Source organism: Octodon degus, unplaced genomic scaffold, assembly GCF_000260255.1.
Source record: "Octodon degus isolate 3935 unplaced genomic scaffold, OctDeg1.0 scaffold00194, whole genome shotgun sequence".
NCBI lineage: Eukaryota > Metazoa > Chordata > Mammalia > Rodentia > Octodontidae > Octodon > Octodon degus.
In genome coordinates this window covers 1,409,322-1,434,663 of record NW_004524770.1, presented here as the reverse complement: position 1 = coordinate 1,434,663, position 25,342 = coordinate 1,409,322, and the positions used below count along the sequence as shown (strand labels likewise).

At 56.7% G+C, this 25,342-nt stretch overlaps 2 protein-coding genes and 1 pseudogene across 2 annotated transcripts in view; 2 read left to right on the top strand and 1 right to left on the bottom strand.

Annotated features, from left to right (window-relative positions):
- The first annotated feature begins 1,449 nt into the window (after positions 1-1,449).
- Positions 1,450-20,391, top strand: Col9a3 (collagen type IX alpha 3 chain). The gene is made up of 32 exons (XM_004644161.2): positions 1,450-1,531; positions 1,915-1,983; positions 3,053-3,088; positions 3,605-3,676; positions 4,260-4,313; positions 4,989-5,024; positions 5,225-5,248; positions 5,496-5,549; positions 5,788-5,841; positions 6,112-6,153; positions 7,093-7,149; positions 7,506-7,559; positions 7,999-8,052; positions 8,265-8,318; positions 8,517-8,570; positions 9,001-9,054; positions 9,510-9,563; positions 10,156-10,209; positions 10,310-10,363; positions 10,755-10,799; positions 10,899-10,952; positions 11,032-11,085; positions 11,507-11,560; positions 11,688-11,759; positions 12,886-12,921; positions 13,436-13,480; positions 14,681-14,713; positions 14,873-15,019; positions 15,134-15,188; positions 15,651-15,833; positions 18,508-18,585; positions 19,834-20,391. The coding sequence occupies exons 1-32, from the start codon at positions 1,460-1,462 to the stop codon at positions 20,022-20,024; spliced, it is 2,049 nt and encodes a 682-aa protein (XP_004644218.1). The 5' UTR covers positions 1,450-1,459; the 3' UTR covers positions 20,025-20,391.
- Positions 20,392-20,582: 191 nt separating this feature from the next.
- Tcfl5 (transcription factor like 5) overlaps positions 20,583-25,342 on the bottom strand; it is a 45,240-nt gene continuing 40,480 nt past the window's right edge. The window contains exon 8 of the mRNA XM_023704303.1: positions 20,583-21,350. Coding sequence (XP_023560071.1) covers positions 21,228-21,350 — 123 coding nt within the window. The 3' untranslated portion in view covers positions 20,583-21,227. The remainder of the gene's footprint in view (positions 21,351-25,342) is intronic.
- Positions 22,586-23,946, top strand: LOC105743952 (annotated as a pseudogene).

Here is a 25,342-nt window from a genome sequence, read left to right as displayed (position 1 = left end):
TTTCAGCAAATGTAACCCTTTGAACTTTAGGTATCTACTAGAAAGGTACAGATTTGAACAGTTCTCCCCTCCAGCTGTGACCAAAGCTCTGAATGTTACAGGACACACAAGTTCCTCTGAGCCATCCGGGGCTACACACTTAGATGTTTACAGAGGAAGGTGCGTTTGAAGTTCCTCAGAAGAGAGGTCCAACGAGACAGCTACCAAAGTTGACGGTCACTATAACAGCAAGGCTGGTCAAGCCCTGCAGAGATCCCACAAGATCAGAGTCCCCAAAGCAGAACGGCACCCAGGAGAGCCAGCCCGCAGCACAGGGGCTGAGGTGTGTGAACAGAGTGGAGTGCTGGAGAGAGTGAAGCGCCTCAGCCGCGCCTGCCGCTTCCCCTTAAGGGCCAGTGGCGCGGCACCTCAGGCCCGGGCTGTTAGCACACCACCATGTGTTATGGCGCTGCTGAGGGAGACGTGACTGATGGCTGGCACCCGGCTCCCTGTGCTGAGTGGGGGGCTCCAGCCTTAGCTCCTCAGAGAGCGCCAAGGCCGAGAAGACACTGCGGGATTCCTCACCAGGTGGGAGGTCTTCCAAGACTCCTTCAGGGAAAGGTTTTAGGGCTTTCTCTTCAGGGTCAGCTGGAAGAACACCATATTACCTGTCCTTTCGGGCCGCCCACCTGCCAATCCTTTTCTCCACTGGCTGATGGAGAGAGGTACGGTAACTACTCTGAGAATCTCATGGAAGTTTCTGCCATTGAAGTTGGCTAGAGATGGAGAGCTTCAGTTTCTTGTCAGGACCAAAAGCAAGTCCCACGCAGCTGTCACCCATGTCCCTCCCCTCTGTGCTGGGTTCTGGGTGCCCAAGAGGACGCGCCCCAACCCTCATCCTCTGTGACAGGGCGGTAGCTCCCATGAGCGCCGATGCGCTTGCTGCAGGCAGGGTGGGCCTCGTCTACCGAAAGGGCAACCGATCCTCCGGGCCGACGCTGGTGCTAGCTTCGCTGCTCGGCCAAGCTCGGGGTGCACACAGGGAAAAGCCCCGAGAGCGGGCGAAGCGGTGCCCCGTGTTTCTCCCGGAAGGTCACGGAAGCCGACGCTGCGAGGCGGCCTTGGCCTCAAGGTCGGCAGCGGCGGCACGAGGACACCCGGAAGGCCCGGCAGAGGAGCCAGCACCTCGCCGCCCTTCACTGAGGGTTCTCCCCGTCACAGTCGGCCGAGAAGAAGGGAGAAAGGAGTCTTTCTTGCTCCCTGAGAGGTGTGTGTGCACAAGGCGCGCCAGTCCCAGGACGGTTTTCGCGCACAGGCGGGCCAGCCTGGCTGCTTTCCTCGCGGCCCGCCCCCAGGTGGGCCCGGCTGAATGGGGGGCTTGTGCGCGCGGGGCGGGGCGGCCGGATGCCCGGCCCGCGCACCGCCCACCGCCCGCCGCCCGCCGGGCCGCCGGCGCCGGTGCCCTCATTGCCCGCCAGCCATGTCCCGAGCGCCCACCCTGGCCCTGCTCCTGCTCCTGCTGGGGCAGCTGCTGGCGGCCACCGCGGCACAGGTGAGCGCGGCCCCGCGGGCGAAGGGTCCGGGTGAGGGGCGAGCCCAGCCCCCAGCCCGCCGTGCACCCTCGGGGCTCTGGGGGGCGCCGGGGGGCTCCGCCGCTGGGCAAGTCCCCACGGACGACGCCTGGACGCCTTGCGGAGGGCGATCCCTACCTCACCCGGCCCCTGCCGCGCAGCCTGGACACACAATGTCGCCTTTGTTCCCGGGGCTCCCCGCGGGGCCACAGCACCGCCGGTCCCGCCAGAGCGAGGAGCATCGCACTCCATGGGTGCCGGCTCCCAGGATGGAGGCTCAGGCCGGTCCGAGGCAGGCGGAGCCAAGATGCCTGGGAACCGAGGGGGTGCAGAAGGCCTTTCTAATGACTCTTCTCCATTTCAGAAAGTGGGGCTTCCCGGGCCCCCAGGTCCCCAAGGCCCACCTGGGAAGCCAGGCAAGGACGGCATTGATGTGAGTTGGGGCGCGGCTACTCCAGGGGTTCCAGACCTGGTGGGAGCCTCCCTGAACCAAGCCCAGGACAGCAGTCGAGGGTGCCAGGGTGGGGTGAGAGGACAGAGGCCCCTTTTTCCTGCTGGGGCAGAGGCAGGATAGTCCTCGGGCCTGAATGTGGGTCTGCAGGAGTGTCTCCAGCCTGTGCTCTTGGATGTGGGCCATGTCCCTGGGGTGGGTGGGGGCGGGGGCCTTGGGGGAGCTCCAGGGCTGGAGCATTGGGGCATGGTGAAGTCTAGCTCTGTCCAAGGGTGTGCCTTTCACAGGTGTCACGGGCAGGTAGTGCCCACTCTGAGGGGCTGCCTGTGCCTCCCCAGAGAGGTGGTGTGGGTGTGGGCCTCACTCATCCTACCTCTCCATAAAGGGCAACTCGCCCTCCAGGGCCAGCCCATGTTTGCAGTGTTGGCCCACGGCCCTGTCCAACTTCCCAAGTCCCCAGGGAACCTAGCCCTGGTGGCCGTGGCAGGCTGGTGCTGAGGGTCAGGTTGGAGCCTGGGCCAGGTGGCCTGCGCCAGAACTCTTTCTGTCCCTCTCCCTAGGGCTGGGTGTCTGAGGCTCTGGACACCCCTTAAGCCCAGGCCTAAAGTCCCATTAAAAGTTTTAACATGTTGCTGAGTGTCCAGAAACCGAGGGCTACGGGCAGCCCTTGGAGAGGGGGCTGGCTGCTGCCCCCAGCAGAGGGCGCCCGAGCCCTCAGTGTGCTGAGGCCTGCCTTCCAAAGCTCTTGGCCCAGGGCTCTAGGACTCTGAGGCCTGGACTGTGTGGCATGTTCTGGGGGAGGGGAAGGAGGTGCTGTGCACTCCCGTGCTCAGAGGGGTCAGATGCTGCGTGGCCCTGAAGAGGGCTGAGCCCTTCTGTCCAGATCCTTTTCGTCAGTGCTGAACTGTAGAGGGCAGGAGCCCCTGCATGTGGACATGGGAGCCCCAGGGAGCTTCCATGGGCTGGGTCTTCGGGATACAAGCCGAGGCCACCCCTACTCTGTTTCCCTGAGGTGGGCTTCCAAGCCACATATGACATCTTCTCTCTGCAGGGAGAAGCTGGTCCTCCGGGCCTGCCTGGGACCCCGGTGAGTGTCCTGGGCTTGGGGAGGGAACAGTCTATTTTCCAGTCTGGAGCGGGTAGGCAGAGGGAACAGAAGGTCCTTGATGTCCTGTCTCCCATGCTGAGCCTGTGTCGCCCTAGATGAGGCCTCTGAGGTTTCCGGTAGGGTTTGGAGCCAGAAAGGGGCAGGAGGGATGTGTGTGAGATTCAGTGTCTCTTGGTAGGGTCTGGCTGGGAACTGTTTGGGTCAGTGCCAGGGCAGGCTGTGGAAGGGACAATAGCCCTGCAGTCCACCTCAGCGGGAGCGGCCAGGTGCCTCAGCTTGTGTAGCTCCAGGGATCCAGGGCCGTAGCCCACTGCAGTACTGCACAGGGACCTGCCCACCCTTGGCTGGGGATATTGAATTGACCCCAAGGACTGGAGAGGGGCAGTCTTTCTGTGCCACTGAGGGCTGGGCCTCCTGGAAAGGGATCCTCTGGGGGCGGAGTCCTGCACAGAAGAACTGTACGCCCATCCTTCACACCTTTCCTCCTCCACACAGGGATCAAAAGGGGCCCCAGGGAAACCAGGGAAGCCTGGAGAGGCAGGGCTGCCAGGACTTCCGGGTGTAGACGTGAGTGTTCCAGCCCCTCCCCCTGCCTGGCCCCTGCCCCTGCCCCTGCCCCTGCCCTGCCCTTCTCCTTCCCCTGCCTCTGCCCTGCCCTGCCCTGGAGGGGGGCAAGTTGTAATTGCTCTTCCCCTGCTGGGCCTGCTTAGGAAGAAAAAGCAGCCCTGGCAGAAGCCCCCAGCAGGGGTCCCTGGCCCTCCCCCCAGGCCCTGTGACATCTGGCAGGAGACAGCCAGCCTGCAGCAATCATAGCAGTTGCAGCCGCCAGCTTTGGCTGAGCTGGGAACAAACACCCATTGTTGGGTTCCTCTGCCCCAGGATGGCCTGGCCTAGGGCCTCCAACCACTCCCCCACCCCCGCTGGCCCTGGTGGTCTGAGAAGTAAACCTCCAGGGCTGCAGGTCTGGTCCCCATGGGGCCTGCCACTGGCTTCCTACTGGCTGTCCCCACTTCACCCTGGCACCCTGAGGGCAGCGGGTGGACAAGGCCAGACCCCAGGATCCTCTGCTTCTCCACTCATCTGACTGAAGGACAAATTCATGGCTCACTTTTGCCCTTGGCGGGCACATGCCCCCCCCTCTCCTCCCCAGGGTCTGACTGGGCGGGATGGACCTCCTGGACCCAAAGGTGCCCCTGGAGAGCGGGTAGGTGCCTGTCCCCATGTCCTGCAGTCATGGTTAGGCTGCGAAGTGCTCTGGCAGGGGGTGCCAAGACGGTGTTCTGTGTGCGCCCTCAGGGTCACTGCAAGTGAGGGTTGTAGGGTGGCCCTCATTGCAGGGCACAGCTGAGGTGGCTCTGGGGGTCCTCGTTGCCCACGTCTTCATTCTGGCATCTAGACAGTGGCAGGGAGGGCTGGAGTGGGCAGGGGTAGTCCCTCCTTGCCCCTCAGGTGACTGCCATGAGGATCCCCTGAGCCTGTCACAAGCCGGCGCTTCCCGGATGACTGCGGGCTTTCTCCTCACCTGAGGACACTTTCCCAGAGAGCCCAGTAATGCAGTAGCACAAGCAGGGACTGGGTGGCCTGGCTGATGCTGAGGCCTCAGCACCCTGTGGGCTTTTCTTGGGGCTCCTCAGGGAGCCCCTTGAGGGTCAGCTCTGTGTGGTCGGCCTGGCCCTGGTGTCAGGCCCTGCTTGGGGCTGTCTGCTCAGGTGACCAGTGGTGGGTCCTGTCTCAGCCTCTGCCTCTCTCCTCTGTAAATGGGGCCCCTGCACACGCTCCCTCTGCAGAGGACTATGGGATTGGACGGGATGGGATGAGTGTGGAGGCAGCGATGAGGCTCCCGGCCCTGGGCCCCTCTGACACCTGCTTTCTTCCCCAGGGTAGTCTGGGACCTGCAGGGCCACCTGGGCTGGGGGTGAGTACTCCCTGGGGTCCAAGGAGCCCGTGGGTTTGCCACAGCAGGCTGACCACCAGGAGCCCAGCTGTGTCCCCCTAACTCTCCTGGCTTCTGTCAGGGCTGTACACTCTGGGGGCTCCCTTCCACAATTCACCTGAACTGTCTTGGGGCAGCAAGGCAGACCCCACCCATACCCTGACTACAGCTTGGTTTTGCAGGGCAAAGGCCTCCCTGGACCTCCCGTGAGTATAAACCTTGCCCTGTGTACCCCACCCAAGGGGGCACGCTCCTAAATCTGCCTCCTCGCAAAAAGCTAGCTTATGCTGTGGTGTCCTGGACCCTGGCGGGTGGGGCTTCTTAGGGCACAGCCGGACTACAGCAGGCCCAGAGCCTTGCCCTGCCGGGGGACATGTTGGCCCTAGGGCCCCTCCTCAGGGTCTGCAGGGCTCCTTGGGTTCCGACACCTCACTCAGTCTTTCCCTCCCCTAGGGAGAGGCAGGTGTGAGCGGCCTCCCAGGTGGGATTGGCCTCCGTGGTCCCCCGGTGAGTGGCCCCTCATGGAATAGCACCCTCAGCTACTGTCTGGTCTCCAGACTCTGCCAAGCTCTCCCCTCCCCTGTCCTTTGTGGGCACTGACAGACCAAGGTCACCAGATGGGCAGATGGAAGCCAGCACTGCCTTGTCCAGGGAGCAGGAGGGAACTGCGAGTCCTCAACCTCGTGGAGCTGGGCCTCTCGCTCGGGAGGGGCTGGCCCTGCTCTCAGTCTTCCTCTTCCCTCAGGGACCCTCTGGACTTCCAGGACTACCTGGGCCACCAGGACCTCCAGGACCTCCTGTGAGTACAGGGTGGGCGCTCTGGGTGGCCAAGCACTGGACTGGGAGCCCCTCCGCTCCCTAGAGGATGCAGGGCCCTTCCCTGGGAGTAGGCAGGACTCAGAACTGAGGCCAGAGTAGGCCCACCTCTCTGTCATTGTTACCTGCCCTGGTGATGGACCAGCAGTGCCTCCATGGGCCACATTTGGATCCCAAGTACCCAGGGTACAGGGGCGCCGTGGTCAGAATGGGCGGGAGGCAGGTGGGTTCATGATCTCTCTCTGTGTTCCAGGGACAGCCCGGGGTCCTCCCTGAAGGCACTACTGACCTGCAGGTGGGCATTGGAGACCTCTGTGAAGGGGGCGGGGCCTCCCAGAGGGGACCCTGCCCGAGGCAGCCTCACCCCTGGGAGGGCCCTGCTCCCCACCCACCCACCCCCATCAGGAAGGTGGGGCCAGGAAGGCGCTCCGTGGGGACAGGGCCAGAGCAGGTGGCTTGGGGCGCCATCTGCTCCTGCCTTCCACCTGCCCTGCTATGGTGTGCACCTTGCGGCACTTAGGACCATATGGGACATGAGTTTAGGTTGTGACAGTCATAACAGGTATTTGGCCGGCAGTCGCTGCACTGTAGGGTGCAGACAGGCATTCCCTTCACCTCCGAAGTTTCTGGACTTCCCTCTCATCTTGACCATTGGGCCTTGTCAGTCCTGTAAAGAAGAAAAACAGGCCTGCTTCTGCTCCTCCCAGCCGTTCATGGCATCAGGCAGCACGGTGTCTGCTGTGTTGTGCTTTGAGGGGAAGGCGCTGGCCCGCTCTGATCAGCAGCAGCCCTGCGCACGCTGGCCTCTTGCTCTGCACTGCCCCAAGGTGCTGCCTGCAAGGGAAGCACAGGACACTTCGAGGGAGGACACTGGCTCTGGGGCTGGGCCGAGAGGGCAGAGGTCCCCTGCCTCTGAGTCCTGGCTGGCCTGCCGGGCTGTGGGCTCAGGTGGGGCATCGCAGCTGCCGCCTGGGCTCATGACAGTTTCCTACTGAAGCTGACCAACCGGGTGCTGGGTCTGAGATGAAGGCCCCTTTGTGGAGCCAGCAGCCATGTGTGAAAAGCGGCTTTGAAACCCCGGGTCGTGGGGGAGGGGCATCCAGCCATGCCTAGCTGAACAGCCCTCACTGCACCCAAGGGGCCCGGCCAGGGCTCGGCCCAGGCTCCTCTGCCCATGTGCAGGGGCCCTGCTCAGGGCCCCTCTGGTGCTGACTGGTACTCTGCTTTCCTCCAGTGCCCTGCCATCTGCCCTCCGGGCCCCCCTGGGCCCCCAGGAATGCCAGGGTTCAAGGTGAGTAGTGACATGTGGTGATACGGGCCTCCTAGTGGCTGGGCCCATGGGGCTCTGGGACCAGAGAGAGTGAAGGCCCAGGGGAGTCATGGGAGGCAGTGCTGTCCCCAGCCTGGCTGGGGCTGGGGTGCAAGAGCCAGTGGGGGCACAGGGAGAGTGGAGGCGCTGGCCCCTTGGCTCCCTGCCCTAGCATTGCCTGTCCGCTTTGGCTAAGGGCCTCAGTTTCCTGGTCTGGGCCCTGGGCTTTGGCCCCAAGCCCTGGAGTGCTACTGTAACTGGGCCTGGCTCGCAGGGCCTTAGACTAGTACTGCCAGGGGGATGCCGTGGTCTGCAGGGCTGGGCCCTTTTGCTTACAGGGGCCCACAGGCTACAAAGGAGAACAGGGAGAAGTTGGCAAGGATGGTGAGAAGGTAAGGCACCTCTGTGCAGGTCTGGGGCTGCTGACCCAGGAAGGGCGGCAGAGAGGAGTGGGGCAAGGGGCAGGCAGCTCGGCCTCACGGGCTGGCCCTGGCCGGGCACCTGCTGTGCTTGCTTCTCAGTGGGGCCTGGCTGGGCAGGGCTGGGGCGTCTGGGGCCCCCCACGTGCCAGCTCCCTGGTGTACTGGCACAACAAAGCGTCCATCCCTGCCTGTGTCTCTCTGGCCACGGCCCATGGGGGACATCTGGCCATCCTCGCAGCAGGCTGGGGGTGCTGTCCAGGATGCTCTCCGGCAAACAGCAGTGGGGCCCAGCACATGGGTACATGGGGCCCTCCTGTGGCCAGGAGGGTGGACCTATGCCTTAGGAAGAGCAGTAGGGTGGAGGCATGGTAACGCCAGCGTGAGCTGCCGACCACTTTCTTTGTTACAGGGCAAGCCTGGCCCACCTGGTCCTGCTGGTATTCCGGGCACTGTGGGGCTGCAGGTGAGGCCAGGGTGGGGCCAAGGTGGCAGGAGGGGAGCCCCATCGGTGGACACCCCGAGGGGATTGACCTAGGCTTTGGGGAGAATCAGACACCTGGCCAGATGCAGCCCAGGAGCCCTGAGCTTTGAGGAAAGAATCTGGGCTCCAGGGATTACAGTAGCTCCCCAGGTTGGGGTACAGCCCAGCCTCTGCATCTCCACTTCTCCCCACAGGGCCCTCGAGGACCAAAAGGACTGCCAGGGCCCCTGGGGCCCTCTGGGGACCGGGTAAGTCCTGCTGGCCTCTTGTGGAATGTGGGCTGCTGAGGTCAGCCCAGGGAGCTGGGGATCCCCCGTGAAAGCAGTTGGGACCAAGAATCCTCCGCAGCCAGCACCGCTGGGCCCGTCGTGTTCTGCTGGCTGTGGCTGGGCCCAGGCCTCTGGGTCTCTGCTCCTGAGAGGACCCCAAATGCCCTCTTTCTGCAGGGTCCCATTGGGTTCCGAGGGCCCCCTGGCATCCCAGGATCAGCCGGGAAAATGGTACGTGTATCTAGGTGGGAGGGAGCCCCTTGCAGGCCTCGGCCCCTGCCCCTCTTTCTGCTGTGTTGTCTAGACCCCTGGCCGGGAGCTGGCCTGCCCCAAGTTAGGTTGTGCTCTGGTCACATGCAGGGCGCTCAACACTCCTGGAGGGCCCATGGGAATCATGGGGACACCTGTGGACACCAGAGGGCAGGCTCACAGAAGGAGCCCAGCCTCTATGCTGGCTCCGCCCCTTTGTCATTCTGGGCACAAGGGCAGGTGTCATGACCCCTCTGGCCCTGTGACCTGCAGTAGCATCACACCAGCCACCACTCCCGAATTTCAGAGGGCTGGCCCCTGCCAGGCCATGCAGGGCCTCGAGCACCTTGGTCCCACTCACCCACTCTTTCCAGGTTGCTAACTCTGTTGTACACCCCTTTGTCATTTCTAGGGTGACAGAGGCGAGAGGGGCCCAGAGGGCTTCCGAGGGCCCAAGGGTGACCTTGTAAGTAAGAGTGATTCTCTGGGTGCTTCTGGGAAGAACTTGATCTTATTCCCAACTGTGTTTGGAGTTGGGGGGGACTTGAGGGTGCCCAGGCCAACCCCTGGGTGTGGAGCAAGCCACCAGACAAGCCACCAGACTAGTGGGGCCTGGGCAGGGGGCAGGGCAACATCTGCTGGGCCCCTACAGGGCATTTCACCCGTACCCTGGCTGTCAGCCATGCAATCCGATGAGGGCGGAAACAGCTCAGATGGGGCACAGAAGCGAAGTCATTGATCAAGCATCTCTTGAAATGGAGGGACCGTCCCAAAACCACCCCCTGGATCCCCAGCAGCAGGGTGCACAGTGACACCTCCCAGAACCCCCTTCTGGTGAGGTCTGGGCTGCAGGAAATGGGAACAGTGTGCAAGGGATCATGCCAATCCAACTGTGGCCGCTTCTGCCGCTTATGTCTTTAGGGTAGACCTGGTCCCAAAGGAATCCCTGGTGTGGCCGGGCCAGGTGGGGAGCCGGTGAGTACTGTCCTGTCACGGCACGTGTTGGGACAGCAGCTGTGGGTCAGGCCCCAGGCTCCTGTGGTGGTCATGCAGGGCAGCGGCTGCCTGAGTCTGCTCACCTGCGCTTCTGCCTCCAGCTGTCTTTCTCTGGGCCAGCTTCCCGTGTGTGTGGCTCGAAGTTCACTCTGATGGGCCATGCGTGTGCTCACACTTGGCCCCTCCCTTCTTAGCACGCGCACCCCCAGCACCCTAGTAGCTCTGCCTTTCCTGTGACCCCTACTCCCGCTCTGCCACCCCCGCATCCCTGCAGGAGCACTGCAGGTGCTGGGCCAGGCTTCCCTGAGCTCCAGGGCATGCGGGAAATAAAAGTGCTGGGGCACGACTGGCAGGCACAGGTGCAGGGTGTTCTGAGAGTCCTGGGCCCACCCATACCTCTGACCTGTGCATGGCCTCTCAGGGGCATAGGCCTGGGCCCCTCAGCAACGAAGCCACAGAAGCCCCTGGAGCTGGGGGCAGGAGGGACGGCTCCAGGGGAAGCAGGGGTGTGGAGGAAGAGTGAGGCGAAAAGCAGGGCTTTCTATTCAAGGGAACCATTCTTCACCCCCAGGGTATGCCAGGCAAGGATGGCCGGGATGGTGTGCCAGGACTCGATGGTGAGAAGGTTGGTGCCTGGCTAGCGGCCCGCTGGGAAGGGGCTGGGAGGGCTCAGCCTTCCAAGGCCTCAGCCTCTGTTCTCCCTGCCCTGCTCACTGTCATCACAGGGGGAGGCTGGTCGCAATGGAGCACCAGGAGAGAAGGGTCCCAATGGGCTGCCGGTGAGTACCCTGGCGGGTGCGACTTGACTGCCAAGCTGGCACTGCAGGCCCAGAATGGCCCTGTAGTTGGGACCCGTTGCATTAACATGTGTCCTAAAAAAAACCATGTGTCCTGCGTGCGTGAAATGCAAACCTGCTGCACCCCTCCCTGGTGCCTTGGGTTCTCCTCCCCATCATCCCTAGCTGGGGACCCTAGCAGGGGCTCAGCATCTGAGCTCCAGGAAGCTGTCTGAGCCCCCTACCCTGTGCTGGCAGGCCCAGAGTACTTGCCCCCACTTGAGGGTGTCCCGTGTCCCTGTGCTCCCTGTCCTTGTGCATGCCTCCGGCTGATGGACCATGTATATGCTGCCTGTGGACTTGGCAGTCCTGACTCTGAGCTCTGTCCTGGCAGGGTCTCCCTGGACGAGCAGGGTCCAAAGGCGAGAAGGGAGAACTGGTGCGTGGTTGCCTTCTCCAGGGGAGGGCGGCAGGGTGGGCTGGTGGGGCCCAGGGCCTGAACAGAGATGCAGGGCTCAGATTCTCCCCATTTCTGTAGGGCCGAGCTGGGGAGCTGGGCGAGGCTGGCCCCTCTGGAGAGCCAGGCATCCCCGTGAGTATACCTGGCCCTTCCCCAAGGCGTGCCTAGGGACCCTGCCTGGCCTGCCCTCATGTCCCTCTCTCCCTGGCAGGGAGACATGGGCGTGCCCGGGGAGCGTGGTGAGGCTGGCCACAGGGGATCGGCGGTGAGTTGCAGTGGGCACTGAGCAGACTAAGGTGGCACTTGGGACGTACTCATGGGCTGAGCCCTTGAAACTGGGAATTCTGGAAGAGGGAGTGTCACTTTCTCAGTCCCTTGCCCACGGGGAGGCTTTGGGGCTGGCTGCCTTGTCCCCAGGACTTTCATGCCGCAGCACAACAGAGACCCCAGCAAGCACAGGCTCCTAAGTCTGATGTCCCTTCCTGTGGAGGTGAGGGGCATGGTGCTGGGTACCATGGCTGGCCTGACAAATTGGGTCACAGAGCCCTGTAGCTGGTTCCCCAGGAGGCAGCCCTGCCTCTGTTCCCAACAATGTGCTCTGGTGGCTCAGGACTTGGGAGGCAAAGCTGGGTCCCCAAAGCTGACTCCTTGAACACAGGGCATCCCCTCACACCTGTGTCTTTCAGGGGGCCCTCGGCCCACAAGGTCCTCCTGGGCCCCCCGGCGTCCGAGGCTTCCAGGTGGGTTCACTGGGGTGTGGACTTGGCCTGTGACTGGGTTGTCCTGGCCAGGGCAGTGAGTTCCAAGAGCTAGGGCAGCGGTCTTGGCTGGGCTCTGAGAGTACTGACAGTAGTGACCCATTCACAGGGCCGGAAGGGCAGCGTAGGAGACCCTGGCCTCCCGGGTCCCCAAGGCCTCCGTGGTGAAGTGGGCAGCCGGGTAAGTAGCTGTCCTAGCAGGGGGTGCCCTGCTCGTGCCCCCCAGCCCCGCTGTGTGGAGGAGATGCCCTGTTGGCCATCGAGTCTCGCCTGAGCCTGTGCTGCCCACTTGTATGTGAGGCCATGGTGCCAGCTCTGAGCACAGCGCCCCTTGGTTCCACCACCATTTGTGCCCTGACTCTAGAACCTGGCCGCCCTGCCTTCAGCCCCAGGTGGAGCCTGACAGGGGGAGCAGCACCCCAGTGACTGCAGCAGGAGGACAGTGGCCGCTCTGGTCCCCGTGCCCTCCCCACCTGTGGGAAGGGCACTGAGGCCCAACTTGGCAGAGTCGTGCTGCTGTGCACTAAGCTTCCAGGACCCTTTCCTACTCGTCCTCAGCAGCCAGTGTTATGAACTCTTGGGAAACCCCGGACACAGGGTGTGGCCTCCTCAAGTCACCCTGGAAAAGGCTGGGGTCCCTAGGGGCCTGTATGCCTGCTTGGCTGCCCCTGCTAGGCAGTGACAAGGCCTTTGCGATGTGGGCGTGCTGACAAGGAGTGTCCAGGGCCTCACTGCAGATGCAGGGAGTAGTAGGAACTGCCAGCACCCTGGAGCAGCAGCCTCTTGTCTGGCCTCTGAGCTCCAGGAGCTTGGAAAAGGTGGGGGCTGCTAGTGGGCGGGGCGCGCTGTGCCAGTGCCACATGCGCAGCTCTAGCCCGGCCTCCGCTTCACCTGGGGCAGGGCATACCCTTCGGCTTTGGGGCCGCGCCTCACCTGGCTGGACACCTGGCCGTCCACTGGTTTGTTTGGCAGGGCTGAGGATCAGTCCTAGCCCTCAGGCCAGCTGGGCATGCCACAAGGGTATGGCAGGCAACACCCATTGCAAAGGACATCACTGGCCCACCAGGACTGAGGCCGTGAAGCTACAGGGCAGCAGGTGCTCTGTGGGGAAAGCTTCTGACATGCGCAGTCCACAGGGCAGAGGCCAGAGCCCAGAGCCACCCATCACGGTGGACACGGGATGGGCTCTGGCCTGTGCACTGGGCTTCCACATCCCTTGCCTCTGCAGGGCGAGTGTGGGGTCCAGGCAGGGTTGCCTCCTCCATCATTCCTGCGACTCCTCTAACCAGAGTCTGTTGTCTGCCTAGGGCCCGGGAGGTGCTGCTGGCCCGAAGGGAGACCAGGTGAGCAGGTGGTCAGCTTGGTCCTCTCCAAAGTGCACCCACAGGCTGCCCAGCTGTCCAGGGTCTGCTTGTCGGCCTGCTCTGCTCTGTTCACAGCTCTGTGTGCCTCCCTTGTCCCCATTCCTCTCATTCTCCAGGCTCCCATTTAACACAGAGCAAGAGGAGGGTGGGGTCAGCCCCTTGTGTCCAGGCCACAGCTGGCCATGTGGCCGGGGCAGGGAGGCCCGTATGCAAGGGTGGCTGGAGCCTGCGCTCGAGGGCCCTCTCTGCAGAGGTAGCTCAGAAAGGAGTTGGCTTCTCTGGGCACTGCTTCCTCACTGGGGAGGCTCAGGGATGGATGGGCTGTGGCTGTCCCTGTGAGCACCAAGGCCTGCCTCCAGGTGACCTCAGCCTGGTGGGCCCTGTTTAGACAGAGGCAGGCGCCAGCCTGGATTCTGGCCTCAGTCTTGGGGTGGCGAGTTGGGAGCTTCGGACAGGAAGGAGCCACAGTTAACCCTGGATGTGTCTTCTCCAGGGCATCGCAGGTTCTGATGGCCTCCCTGGGGACAAAGGAGAGTTGGTAAGTGTGCTGGGTTGCCGACTGATGGCTCTCCAGCCAGTCAGCACAGGCAAGGAGCTGTCCAGGAGACAAGGCCAGCAAACAGCACTGGTGGGGGAACAGGCCGCTCCCCACCGGCAGCCTGTGACACTCAAATGGAGGCCTGGCCACAGCTGTCCCTTCAGAGGGTACAGGTCTGGGGCTCCTGTGTTGAGGCCGATTCTGCCGACTGTGGTGAAAGTCACTCAGCTGAGGTCCTTGGATGAGTCAACCACCAGTGAGGGTTAATGGGAACGGCGATCGCAGAGTAACAGTGCTTGAGGGTATCCGTTCCCAGCCCCCAGCTCTCTGGGGACAAGGGAAGTGCAGTGCTCCTGAGATCTGACAGGAGAAAAGACCTCTGTGGTGTTCTGTTGGCCAGGGGTTGTAAGTCTATCATCAAGTCCTTCCTTTGTGTCCAGGCAGAACACAAAGGGATCCTGGTCTCTGGGGCACCCAGTGGCCCCGAGTGAACTTCTGCTTCTCAGCTGTCTGTGCTTAATTTGTTTGGGCACATTTTTTCACAGCCTTGGCGGCTGGGTCCCTGGAAATCCAAGCAGCACTGCTTTCTGGCCTCCTTCCAACGGCTGGGGTGGCGGGCAGTGGCCGAGAGGGACCGAGCCCCTGCCAGCCAGGAAACCTAGCCCGGCCTCAGGCACGCTGATGGGGCCAGGCAAGGGGCCCACGCTGCCCACGCGGCTCCGGCAGGCCCGGCCGGCGGGCCTGTTCTCTGCACCCTGGCCCCTCCGCCGGTACGCGCTCGGCTATCTGCGAGGATCAAGTTCTGTTACACACTGAACGTGACCGTTCCTGAGGGCCCTGCCGAACCAGGGCCCAGGGCTCTGGGCATTCAGCTAGCTTTGGTGGTAAAAACAATGGAAACAAGGTAGACAAAGACAAGAGAAACTGCTATGGAGTTACTAAAGTCACTCTAAATGGAAAATAAATTTTAAAAGGCATCGACAGAACGCTCAGCAATAGCAATCGTGCCCATAGGCGAGTAAAAAGAAATAACCCTTCCAACGTTTTTATGTGGCTAGAAGCTGATTTTTAAAATCTTCATCCTCATTATTAATGGCTGCTAATAATGGGCTTGGCGGGCTCTTTGGGAGCCCCTTTGGGAGCCCCTTCCCGTCTGAGGACAGCACCTACATAACCAGAGCACCCCTTTGCTCTTCACAGGGTCCCAGTGGTTCTGTCGGACCCAAAGGAGAGGTAGGTGTCCTCAGCTCTCCCCACGCACCTCCACGGTGGTCAGGCCTGTGGGTGCTGCACAGTCTTCAGTCTCGAGACAAGTGCTGCAGGGAACAGGCCTCGGGTGGCAGATCCCTGCCCCAGTGAGGTTCTTCACACTGCTTTGTTCTGTCTCTGCAGTCTGGGAGTCGAGGGGAGCTGGGACCCAAAGGCATCCAGGGTCCCAACGGCACCAGTGGCGTCCAGGGCGTCCCTGGCCCCCCGGGCCCTGTGGGCCTCCAGGGTGTGCAGGGTGTCCCTGGGATCACCGGGAAACCCGGAGTTCCGGTGAGTGGCTCCTCCTGTGCACCGGGGCCTGGCCCTTGGGCTTATCACAGGTTAGACTGTGCTTTCTCTGAATAGTTACTGTGGGCATGCTGATGGGCTGGGGGTGAATTTCAGGGCAAAGAAGCCAGCGAGCAGCGCATCAGGGAGCTGTGTGGGGGCATGCTCAGTGGTGAGTGGCTGCTGCCCTTCCCTGCCGGGTTTGCGTTCCTCCTCCTCTTCTGGGGCTACTCACCTGCCTGCCCACCCGCTGGGGCATGGGTCCATGCCTGTGCCCCCATGGGCAGCTCCTACACTCAGTATGGCAGGGGCGCCACTCTGCATCCCGGGCGTCACACCAGGCCTGGCACTCAGCAGATGCAGGAAAGTGCCCATCACTGTCTCTTAGGGCTTGGAGGGACAGCTCTCTGAGCACCCCCAAGGGGACACCTGGGATCCTCTGATTCACAGAATCTGAGACATGCCAAGATACGGGAGGGTTGCTGTCTAGCCCTGTGACTCACCCCAATGCAGTAAAAGCCCCTTGTGGGTGATAAACGGAAATTCCTTTGGAAGGCAGTTAGATTTGTGCCTTACATTAAGATATTTTCATCATTCTTGCTGACATAAATGCCTATACCTTGTTTCCCAAAAGAGCAAATTGCACAGTTGGCGGCACACCTGAGGAAGCCTTTAGCACCAGGCTCCATTGGTCGGCCTGGTCCAGCTGGTCCCCCAGGGCCCCCAGGACCACCTGGCTCCATTGGCCACCCTGGCATTCGAGGGCCTCCTGGATATCGCGGTCCCACCGGGGAGCTGGGAGACCCTGGGCCCAGAGGTGAGTACTCAGCCCACAACGAAACCTAGACATCCCACAGCCTCCAGGGTAGGAGGAGGAGAAAAGTGGGGTGTGGGGCTCTGAAGCCTAGACATTTCACAGCCTCCAGGTTGTGAGGAGGAGAGAACGGGCTGAGGCCACCTGGACACAAGCTCACTGCCTTCTGGCCCTGACTGGCCTGTGGGCACACTGGCTGGAGCCTGGTGCATGTGGGTTTGTTGCTTACCCTCTCGCCCCAGGGCTGATTCTAGGGCTCATCTGCAAAGGCTGTAAGCAACAAGGCTTGGCTGCAGGAGCGAAGGGGCTCCTCCCGGTCACTCCTAGGAGGCTGGAGCCCTGTGCTTTCAGGGCCCAACACAGGTCATCCCTCCTAATCCTCAGGAACTAGAACTTTTAAAAAACTGTTATTTTTCTCAATAGAACATTTGAAGGGAAGGGATTGGTAAAGATGTGAGGAGTAAATAATGGGCGCCCCTCTAACAGAACTTCTCCCCAGGTTGGCGGTAAAGGATCTTTTGCAAAAGGCAAAATTGAAGTATTCAAAATTCTATTTTGAGGATAAGAACCAGAATTGATTTTGGAGGGAGATGCAGGTCAGATGCAAGGACAGCTTGTCAGCGCCACAGGCCCGAGCCCTCCCCTGCAGGGCTGGGTGCTGACCCTTGGGAAGTGGGAAGCCTGTCAGCCAGACCCTGCCAGGGCCTCATGGCACAGGGGAAGCGTGTGAAGCCCCGACTCCAGTTAATTTCAAATGACTGCCCAATAACGTCTTGATCCTCAAAACCACTTCAGAAAAAGCATGTAGGCTCCTAACAAGCACTTAGATTTGTGCGTGCGTTCCTCTGGCCTGAGATGAAACGCTTCCGCAGGGGGGATATGCTGTGTAATTAAAGGCAGCGTTACCTGCTTTGAAGACAGCGAGGAGGGAGGCCCCCGGCGCTGCGGCCAGACAGCGCATCCTGCCCACACGCAGGATCTGTTCCGCTCTAACGGCAGACTGCCCCACGCTTCCTTGCGCACCTGCTTAGGTGATGGTCTTCATAGGCCACACAAAGGAGTATGCACATGCGTCAGGTTGTCTCCAGATGGAAAGCCTAGACTTGAAAATAGAAGTCATTCCTTTTCATAGATTCTTTGGGGAAAGCTTGACATTCGCTAATGGAGCAAAGGCTGGTGCAGATACACACAGGGAGCCCCTGTCCTCGGGGACCGCAGCACACGCACACCTCCGTCCTGGTCCCTGCCTCTGCACAAGCTCTGGGCAGCCTACATTTGAAGATACCTACATGACGGGGTCTTTAGGGGGCTCAGACACAGGCCCCCCATGCTGGGTCTCCATCCTCCTTCCTGGCACACAGCAGCTGAGGAAGAACACCCCCCCACCCCCCAGGACAAGCAGGTCAGGCGCACTGCATCAGGGCCATGCAAGCTGACTTGGGACCGGGGTCAGTGACTGTGAAAGCCTGGCAGGAAGGAGAATCCCACCTCCAGGGCCAGGGGCACCCAGCCTCAGTGGTGCACGTTCTACTCGGCTAATTAGGCGCCTCAAGTTCAGGTCAGTGACACTGCAGACATGCTGACAGCCTGTCGCCAGCTGAGGGTGGTGGTTACTGTTAGCACCAAGGAAAACAGAGCAGCACAAGGAACGCCTTTGCCTTCCGCGTGTTGCCACGCTGGTCAGTTTAGTCTGGCTCAGCCACTCAGGAGGCTTACAAGCTCAAGGCCAGTCAGGACAGGGGCCTCTCCCTGTGCAGCTCAGGCTGGCCTGAAGCTCACTGTGTGACCCAAGATGGTCTCCAGTTCACAATGATCCTCCTGCTTCAGCCTCCAAAGTGCTGGGCTTACAGGTATGTCCACCACACCCAGCAATTTAGTGAGATTCTGTCTCCAGTTAAGGAGTTGGGAGTGTATCTCAGCAATCCCCGAGCTCAATATCTAGTACACACACACACACAGGCTCAGTTTGCCAGGAATATGATCCTGCAGTGACTGGCATGCATCTAATGTTGTAGCTTGGTGAGAACTCCACTGCGGTCATGGATGGGAAAGCCTAACATCCCTCCATCACCACGATTCACGCAGGCCAACACAGTTGGGAGACTGGAACAGTGCCATCAGAGGGACATTTTAAAATACCTTTGGAGGGGTGGGGATATAGCTCAGTGGAACAGCGCCTGCCTGGCAGGTGTGAGGTCTTGAGTTTGATTCCCAGTACCTAAAATAAAATAAAATACCCTTAGGTAATGCAGGGGTCAGCAATCATTTTAAAATGAACACCAGATCAATAACCCATGGCTGGGCCAGGGAGATGGCTCAGTAGAATAAGCGCTTGCCTGGCAAGTGCAAGATCCTGAGTTCAATCCTTGGTACTGCAAAAAAAAAAAAAAAAAAAACCCGATGGCTTATAGGAATACATACTTCAAACAAACCAAAGTACCAGTCTGTAGCTACAAAGGTCAGGGAGGTAGGCAACAGCTGGTGCTGCTGGAAGCAGGGTGGGTTTGTGTGCCACACTCCCTGGAGCCTTGCCCGTGGCACCTGCATGTTTCTCAGGGTTTGCTGGTGGGAAAAGCATGTGGAGGGTCGAACCTGCCTTTGATCCCCACAGGATCAAACCTGTCACTGTGGTTGCACTAGCTGGCCTAATGATGTGTCTGTGTCCCCCTCAATGCAGGAAGTCAGGGTGACAGAGGAGACAAGGGCTCCCTGGGCGCAGGGCTGGATGGTCCTGCTGGAGACCAGGGACTGCAAGGTAGGAGCACTGTCACAAGAGGGTCCCTGTGGGGAGTGCTGGGGTTACAAACACATCTCCCTGTCTTAGGAGAAACGCTTTTCTCTGGGCAAAGCATTCTTGGAGACAAGATTACAAACTGCCTTACCTTCCATAATATGTAAAAGTTAAATCAACAAACATCTCCCTGCATCTATTAGCTAAGTAGATTTGGGTACTACTTAACTAATGCTGTTCTGTATCTATTTTGGTTAAATTCTAACAGTATTTTCTCCTAATTGCCTTGAATGTACTTCATATGTTTCAATGTTTTAATATTAAAAATGAAAGCTGGAGGGTCGGGGAGATGGCTCAGTAGATTAAGCACCTGCCTGGCAAGTGCAGGATCCTGAGTTTAATCCCTGGTACTGCAAAAAGAAAAAGAAAAAAGAAAGCAAGCTGGCCACAGTGGCACAAGCTTGTAATCCCAGTTACTTGGGAGGCAGAGGCAAGGAGAACTACATGCTTGACATCTACCTGGGCAACTTAGCAAAATCCTGCCTTGAACTAAAAAAAAATTTAAAAAGTCTTGAGGACTTTGTGGTACAGCACTTGCCTGTGGAGCGCAGGGTTCAGTCCCAGCACTGTTCAGAAAGACAAGACCCTGTGCGGAGGGAGTCAGCACATCCCTGGCAGAGGCCACCGCCACCAGGTTCTGACTCCTCCCCGTCTCAAGACTCACTTGTTGGAGACCTTCCTCACCTGTACACTGGCATTCCCGTGTGTCTCATCCTCCTGCTCTCTTCCTGGCTCCTCCCCATGTCCCCCTCTGGTCCCGGTAAGGCACACATGTGCCCAGCTCCTGCTTTGCTGCCCTGGACCTGTCACCTGACAGGCTGGCGAGGCCACACCTCTGCCCCTGCAAGTCCTTGAGCATCACTTCCAAGTTGCCATGCTGGGCAGACAGCAACCACCCCGCTGTCGGGCACTCGGACTTGGTCTCCATCTCACTCAGGCTGCCTCTGCCCTTCAGCTACCCTCAGGCCTCCCAAGAGCTGCCCGACAGCTGCCTCCTGGGTGTGCTGCATTCCTCACCCACTGAACCCCTCCTCACAGGCGCCCAGCCTCCTCCCCAGACCTGCCGAGCCGCACCCCTCCTCCACCTGCCTGCCCCCAACCCACCGCAGGCCCTTGCCCTGCTGAGTCCTGTCCTCTTCTGGAGTTCAGAGAGGCTAGTGCACAAAGTCAGGTTGGTGAGTTTTCACAGCTCTGTCCCCATCTGGTCTCTAGGGCCACAAGGCGTGCCTGGCATCAGCAAAGATGGCCGCGATGGCGCTCTCGGTGAGCCTGGTCTTCCTGGTGATGCCGGTCTTCCTGGTGCTACTGGGGCTCAGGGCACTCCCGGAATCTGTGACACTTCTGCCTGCCAAGGAGCCGTGTTAGGAGGGAATGGGGAAAAGTCTGGCCCTCGCAACTCATAGAAGAGAACTGAAGGAAGAAGCAGTGACGTGGTGGCCCAGGTCAGCGGCGAGGTCATTGGGGCGCAGTGTGGCCAGCTAGTTAGTCCGCAGGCCTGCCTGGGCACCCCACAGTTTCCATATTGGCAGCCGCTGGCCCCAAGGGCCTTGGGAGCAGGAATGGGTTGCTGCCGGGTCCTGTCCAGTCCTTCTGGTGGCCCAGGCATCTGTGATAATACCTCAGACTCAGGCCCTATGGATTCAAACTAAGCCCAGCATCCGGGAGGGATGCAGGGTATATACGAAGAGTGCTGTCCCATCCCATGAGATCAGACTCTGTCTTGTTTACATAACATTTGCATAAAAATGATGATACAATCCCAATAAAATGATATATTAAGTCTTCAAATTGGTGATTCACTACAGTGTAAAATGCTCTAATGCGTGGGGTCCCTTCAACAGCAAGGTCTGGCCTGCTCTGCCTCGCTCGGGGCACAGGCTTGTCTCCGACTGACAGTATTCACTGAGCTGCACTGGAGTCTACTGCCTCACCTGGGTAAAAGAAAGCCACTCGCCGGAAACTCCACTCCAAACATACAGTTTATTACATGTCATGACTCGCAAGAGGAGAATTTGGGCACATAAGCAGTCTACTGAGAAAATATTTTACATATAGACAAAAGTAGCTTTAAAGGAGGTCTCTGGAAAATTTTTAGTGAAAAGTTTTAAAATAGTACTGCATTTTGCAACACAAAGTACCATGAGGCTGGAAATATTACAAAGGGGAGCGATACAACAAATGGAATAAAAATTTCAAACTACTTCTAGTTAAGAACAATTTACCTTCTTCCAATTGCTAAAGGGGCATATTTAAAATGAAAATAAAATAAATAAAAAGTAATGTATGTTCTAAGAATAAAGAAATTACAAAAGATGTTAATTTTTTTTATCATGTTAAGAAAACATGATGGAATCAGACAGTAATTGGGAATTACTAACATCAAGATGTCTTCATCCCCAAATGATCTAAGAGGGCATTAGTGACTGAGAATTTGGTTCTAGACAAATACTTCGGCAAAATGCTCTCAAAGCCCCTCCTGGAGTCCATCCACACAAGCCACGGCTCTTTGGTCACACAGCTGGAGCAGAGCGCCAGGGTCGCGGAACGCTGCGGTCCGTGGAGTGTGCGTGAACAGCCCTTCGCTCCCGGGACTCCTGACTGTCCAGTCACTTGGTCTCCAGCGCGGGGCTGTTCTGCAGACTCCCCTGTGCAGGACGGGTCACCAAGGAGTCTGGTCTGCTCAGCTTTAGCCTTCTGCCCGTTTTACCGCAAAACACACTCTCGAATTCCTAGAGCCAAAAAGGGGTCATTAATGTACCAAACTCATAGATGTGAATGCTGCTGTCTTCAAAGGCAGAGACTGAAATGAAAAGCTGCACAGGTGCTTCAAAGTACTCAATTTCAGGGTGTCACAAACTATTACCTGTAAAGGCACATGAGTGATAAATGCGGGGCTTCAAACATTTTGTACAGTTACAATATATATGTACTTTTATCTTTTCCAACAGATTCTCAAAGTGTCTGACCACATTTGAAAGTGGGCATATTTTTGTTGTAAAAATTATGGAACATACAAATGCACCTTTGTAACCATTTCTGGGTGTGTGGCTGGTGGTGCCCATCCGGGCCCACTCTCTATTGCTGCCCTCCCCTCTGCACTGCTAAGTGACCTGCAGCCAGCCTGGGGTCAGGTGCTGACACGAAGACAGCCTTGTACATGTACAACTAAGTAAGAGCCGTTCCTGCAGTGCCCTGCCAGCTATGGGTCTCTGCTCATGTCATCCTGCCTGTCTTCTGCTTAAAGAGCCTCAATTCTAAACTGGGGGTGATAGCACATTTCTGTAATCCCGGCACTCTCAAGGCTGAGGCAGGAGGACTTCAAGTTCCAGCTCAGCCTGGGCAATTTAGTGACTTAAGAAGATCCTGTCTCAAAATGAAATCTACATGGGCTGGGGAGATGGCTCAGTAGAATAAGCTCTTCCCTGGCAAGTGCAAGGACCTGAGTTCAATCCCCGGATCTGCCAAAAATAATAATAATAGTAGTAATAATAATAATAAATAAAATCTACAAAAAGGGCCCGGGATAGGCTCAGTGTGAAGGTACCGGGTTCAATCCCCAGTACCAAAACCAAAAAACAAAATTCTGGGCTGGGGAGATAGCTCAATAGAATAAGCACTTGCCTGGCAAGCGCAAGGACCTAAGTTAAATCCCCAGTATTGGAAAAAAAAGAAAAAGTTCTACTGCCCGCAAGGGTCAGTCTCAGCCTCCCACCCAAACCTCATCAAGTCTACATTGGCACCAGTTCACAGGAAAGCCAAGAGACAAAAAAGTAAACACCAAGATTCTGCAAAGTGTGGAAAAATCTATAAGACAAATTAATTATTCTGCTTCTTCAGTACATCAATGGTAAGGAAAAAAACAAGGGGTGGGGACAATTACAGATTAAAGATGCTTAGGCACTAATCACCACATGCAGTATTTGTATCCGAGTTCAACTAAGGCTACAGACATTTGTGAGCGGAGATGGGCATCAGGGAACGAGTGTGGTCCACAATACTGCTGAGACTGTCCTGTTCCCACAAGGCTGTTTGCTTCTTGGAGATACAACTGTGCCTGAGATGGCAAGAACAGTTTTAAAATAATTTACTGAGGGTGGGTTATGGGGTGGGAGAGTGAAACAAATTATGCCAGAGAATGAGTTTTAGGAACATGGAAATTCATTATTTTATTCTCTCCATTTTTGTAGTTTGGAAAAAATTTTAAGGTTTTTTTTTTTTTCTTTTCTTTTTTTGGGCAGAACTGGGGATTGAACTCAGGTCCTTGCACTTGCCAGACAAGTGCTTATTCTACTGAGCCATCTCCCCAGCCCTGAAAAAATTTTAAAGCATAGCATTCTAGGAAAGTAACTCTAAGTTTCTATGTTTTATTGTGTTAAAATATATATAACAAATTTTGTTACTTTAGCCATGTGTGGCACACGTCTGTGGTGTTGAGTGTAGCCATGGTTCTGTACATCCAGGACCATGAGCTTTTTCTAAAACTTTCTCATCATTTCCAACAAAACTCTGTTCCAGGTCAGCACAGCGGTGTCTGCAGATTTAGACATCAGAGCAAGTTCTGATCTTAAGGCTTTGTGTGGAATGGTGGCAACTGCCGCTCACCTTGGTTATTCCGCCGTTGCTAGCAATCATATTGTTGACTTTAAGGAAGAAACAGGAAATTGAAAAACAAATAGCGGTTTCAGAGCTTTTCACAACTTTGCCGATTATTCAGGGAAAATCAAGACCAATTAAAATTTTAGCTAGATGGACGATTATAGTTACAGATCCATCTCACTGCAATGTCTTGAGGGTGACTTCTTCAAGAGTCTGGCTATATGATATCATTGCAGTTTTTCCAAAGACAGAAAAACTTTCCCTGTTGCTTGCACACATTTAGATGTGGATTTAGCCTGTGTTACTGTAAGAGAGAAACTGCCATTTTGCTTTAGAAGACCACTGATTAATGTGGCAATTGACCGAGGTTGTGGGCTTTCAACTTGTCTATAGCCCTGCTATCAAAGACTCCACAATGAGAAGGTACACAATTCCCAGCGCCCTCAATTTGATGCAGATCTGCAAAGCAAAGAATGTAATTATATCTAGTGCTGCAGAAAGGCCTTTGGAAATAAGAGGACCATATGATGTGGCAAACTTGGGGCTGCTGTTTGGGCTGTCCGGAGGTGACGCCAAAGCTGCGGTGTCCACTAACTGCCGAGCAGTGTTCTCCATGGAGAAACTAGAAAAACTGCTTTTGGAATTATTTCTACAGTTAAGAAACCTCACCCATCAGAAGGGGATGATGATTCTCTTCCAGCTTGCAAAAAAGCCAAGTGTGAAGGCTGAAGGGAACGGACCAGCCTTGGTTAGCACTGCCTTTCCCCCATTTATACTTCATCAGCCACAACGAAAATACAAAGTTTTCTATGCAGCTTTAGATAGATAGATAGACAGACAGACAGACAGACAGACAGATATATTTTTTTATTTTTATTTTTTGGTGGACCCGGGGCTTGAACTCAGGCCCCTGTGCTTGCCAGGGAAGCACTTCTTCCACTGAGCCATCTCCCCGGCCCTTGCAGCTTTATATTTAAGCCACTAAAATAACAAAAACTTTTATAACTTTACATAAACTTTTTATTTTTTATTATTTTTTTTAATTTTTATTTATTTGAGAGAGAGAGAGAGAGAGAGAGAGAGAGAGAGAGAGAGAGAGAGAGAGAGAGGTGTGTGGGCAGCTCAGCCCACCAGGGGGCGGGGCTGGCTGGCATGTGGTGCTGGGGGATTGAACCGCGGTCCCTGATGCCTTGCCAAGCTTGTTCTAAGTAGGTGCTTTAGACCACTGAGCCATCTCTCCAGCCCCCATAAACTTTTTGTAAAGGCCATCAGCTTAATGAATTTAGCTATACTTTAAGAGAAAGATTGGTTAATCCTTTGTGTAAGTGACGAATGTTCTATGTCTAAAACTTTCTTTTTTTTGGTGTAACTTGTATATTTTTATTGCTAAAAACAAAATCAGGTCACATTTAAAAACTTTTAAAAAGCTTATTATACATTACAAAAGAATAAAATTCTATATAAATGATAAGCAATCTACTGGGAAGGACAGAAAAACTATCTGTGAGACTGAACAAAAATTAAGAGTTCACCCTATTGCTGAAAGCATGTTCCCTCTTGGAGACAGAAGTTCTGTTGTAATACTTTCCATACTTTGAAATTTTTAGATTAAAATAATAAAAGACTTAAAGACAGCAGTTAAACAAAAAGTTTTAACTAACTTAATAGATAAACTAAGCAGGGAAACAAATTTCCTGTAGATCTTTCAATCCTAAATATGCTAGGATCTCAAACGCCCACCAGAAACCTCTCCACTTCCAGCTCTCAAGAACAACCAACAGTGCTGAGGAATCCCCACTGCGAAGCCTCCACAGATAACAGCACACAGAACACTTTAGTTATGTGATAAAGACTCGTAAGAGAAGGTCATTTTAATAGATGTCCAGCAAATACTTCAAATAAAGTAGGGTGTTCATATTTTAAAATTATTTTTTAAAAAGGGCCTCACAAACACATCTGAACAAGTACTACTTATGCTTGACCTTCTACTGGCAGTGACAAATATCAGCAAAGTTCTAAAGGGGCTGGGACACCTCATGGACCCTCTACGTCTAAAACTTTCTTGTTCCTCTAAAAACTAATGCTTTTCTACTTGCTATGCATGGCTCATTGTTTTATTTTATTT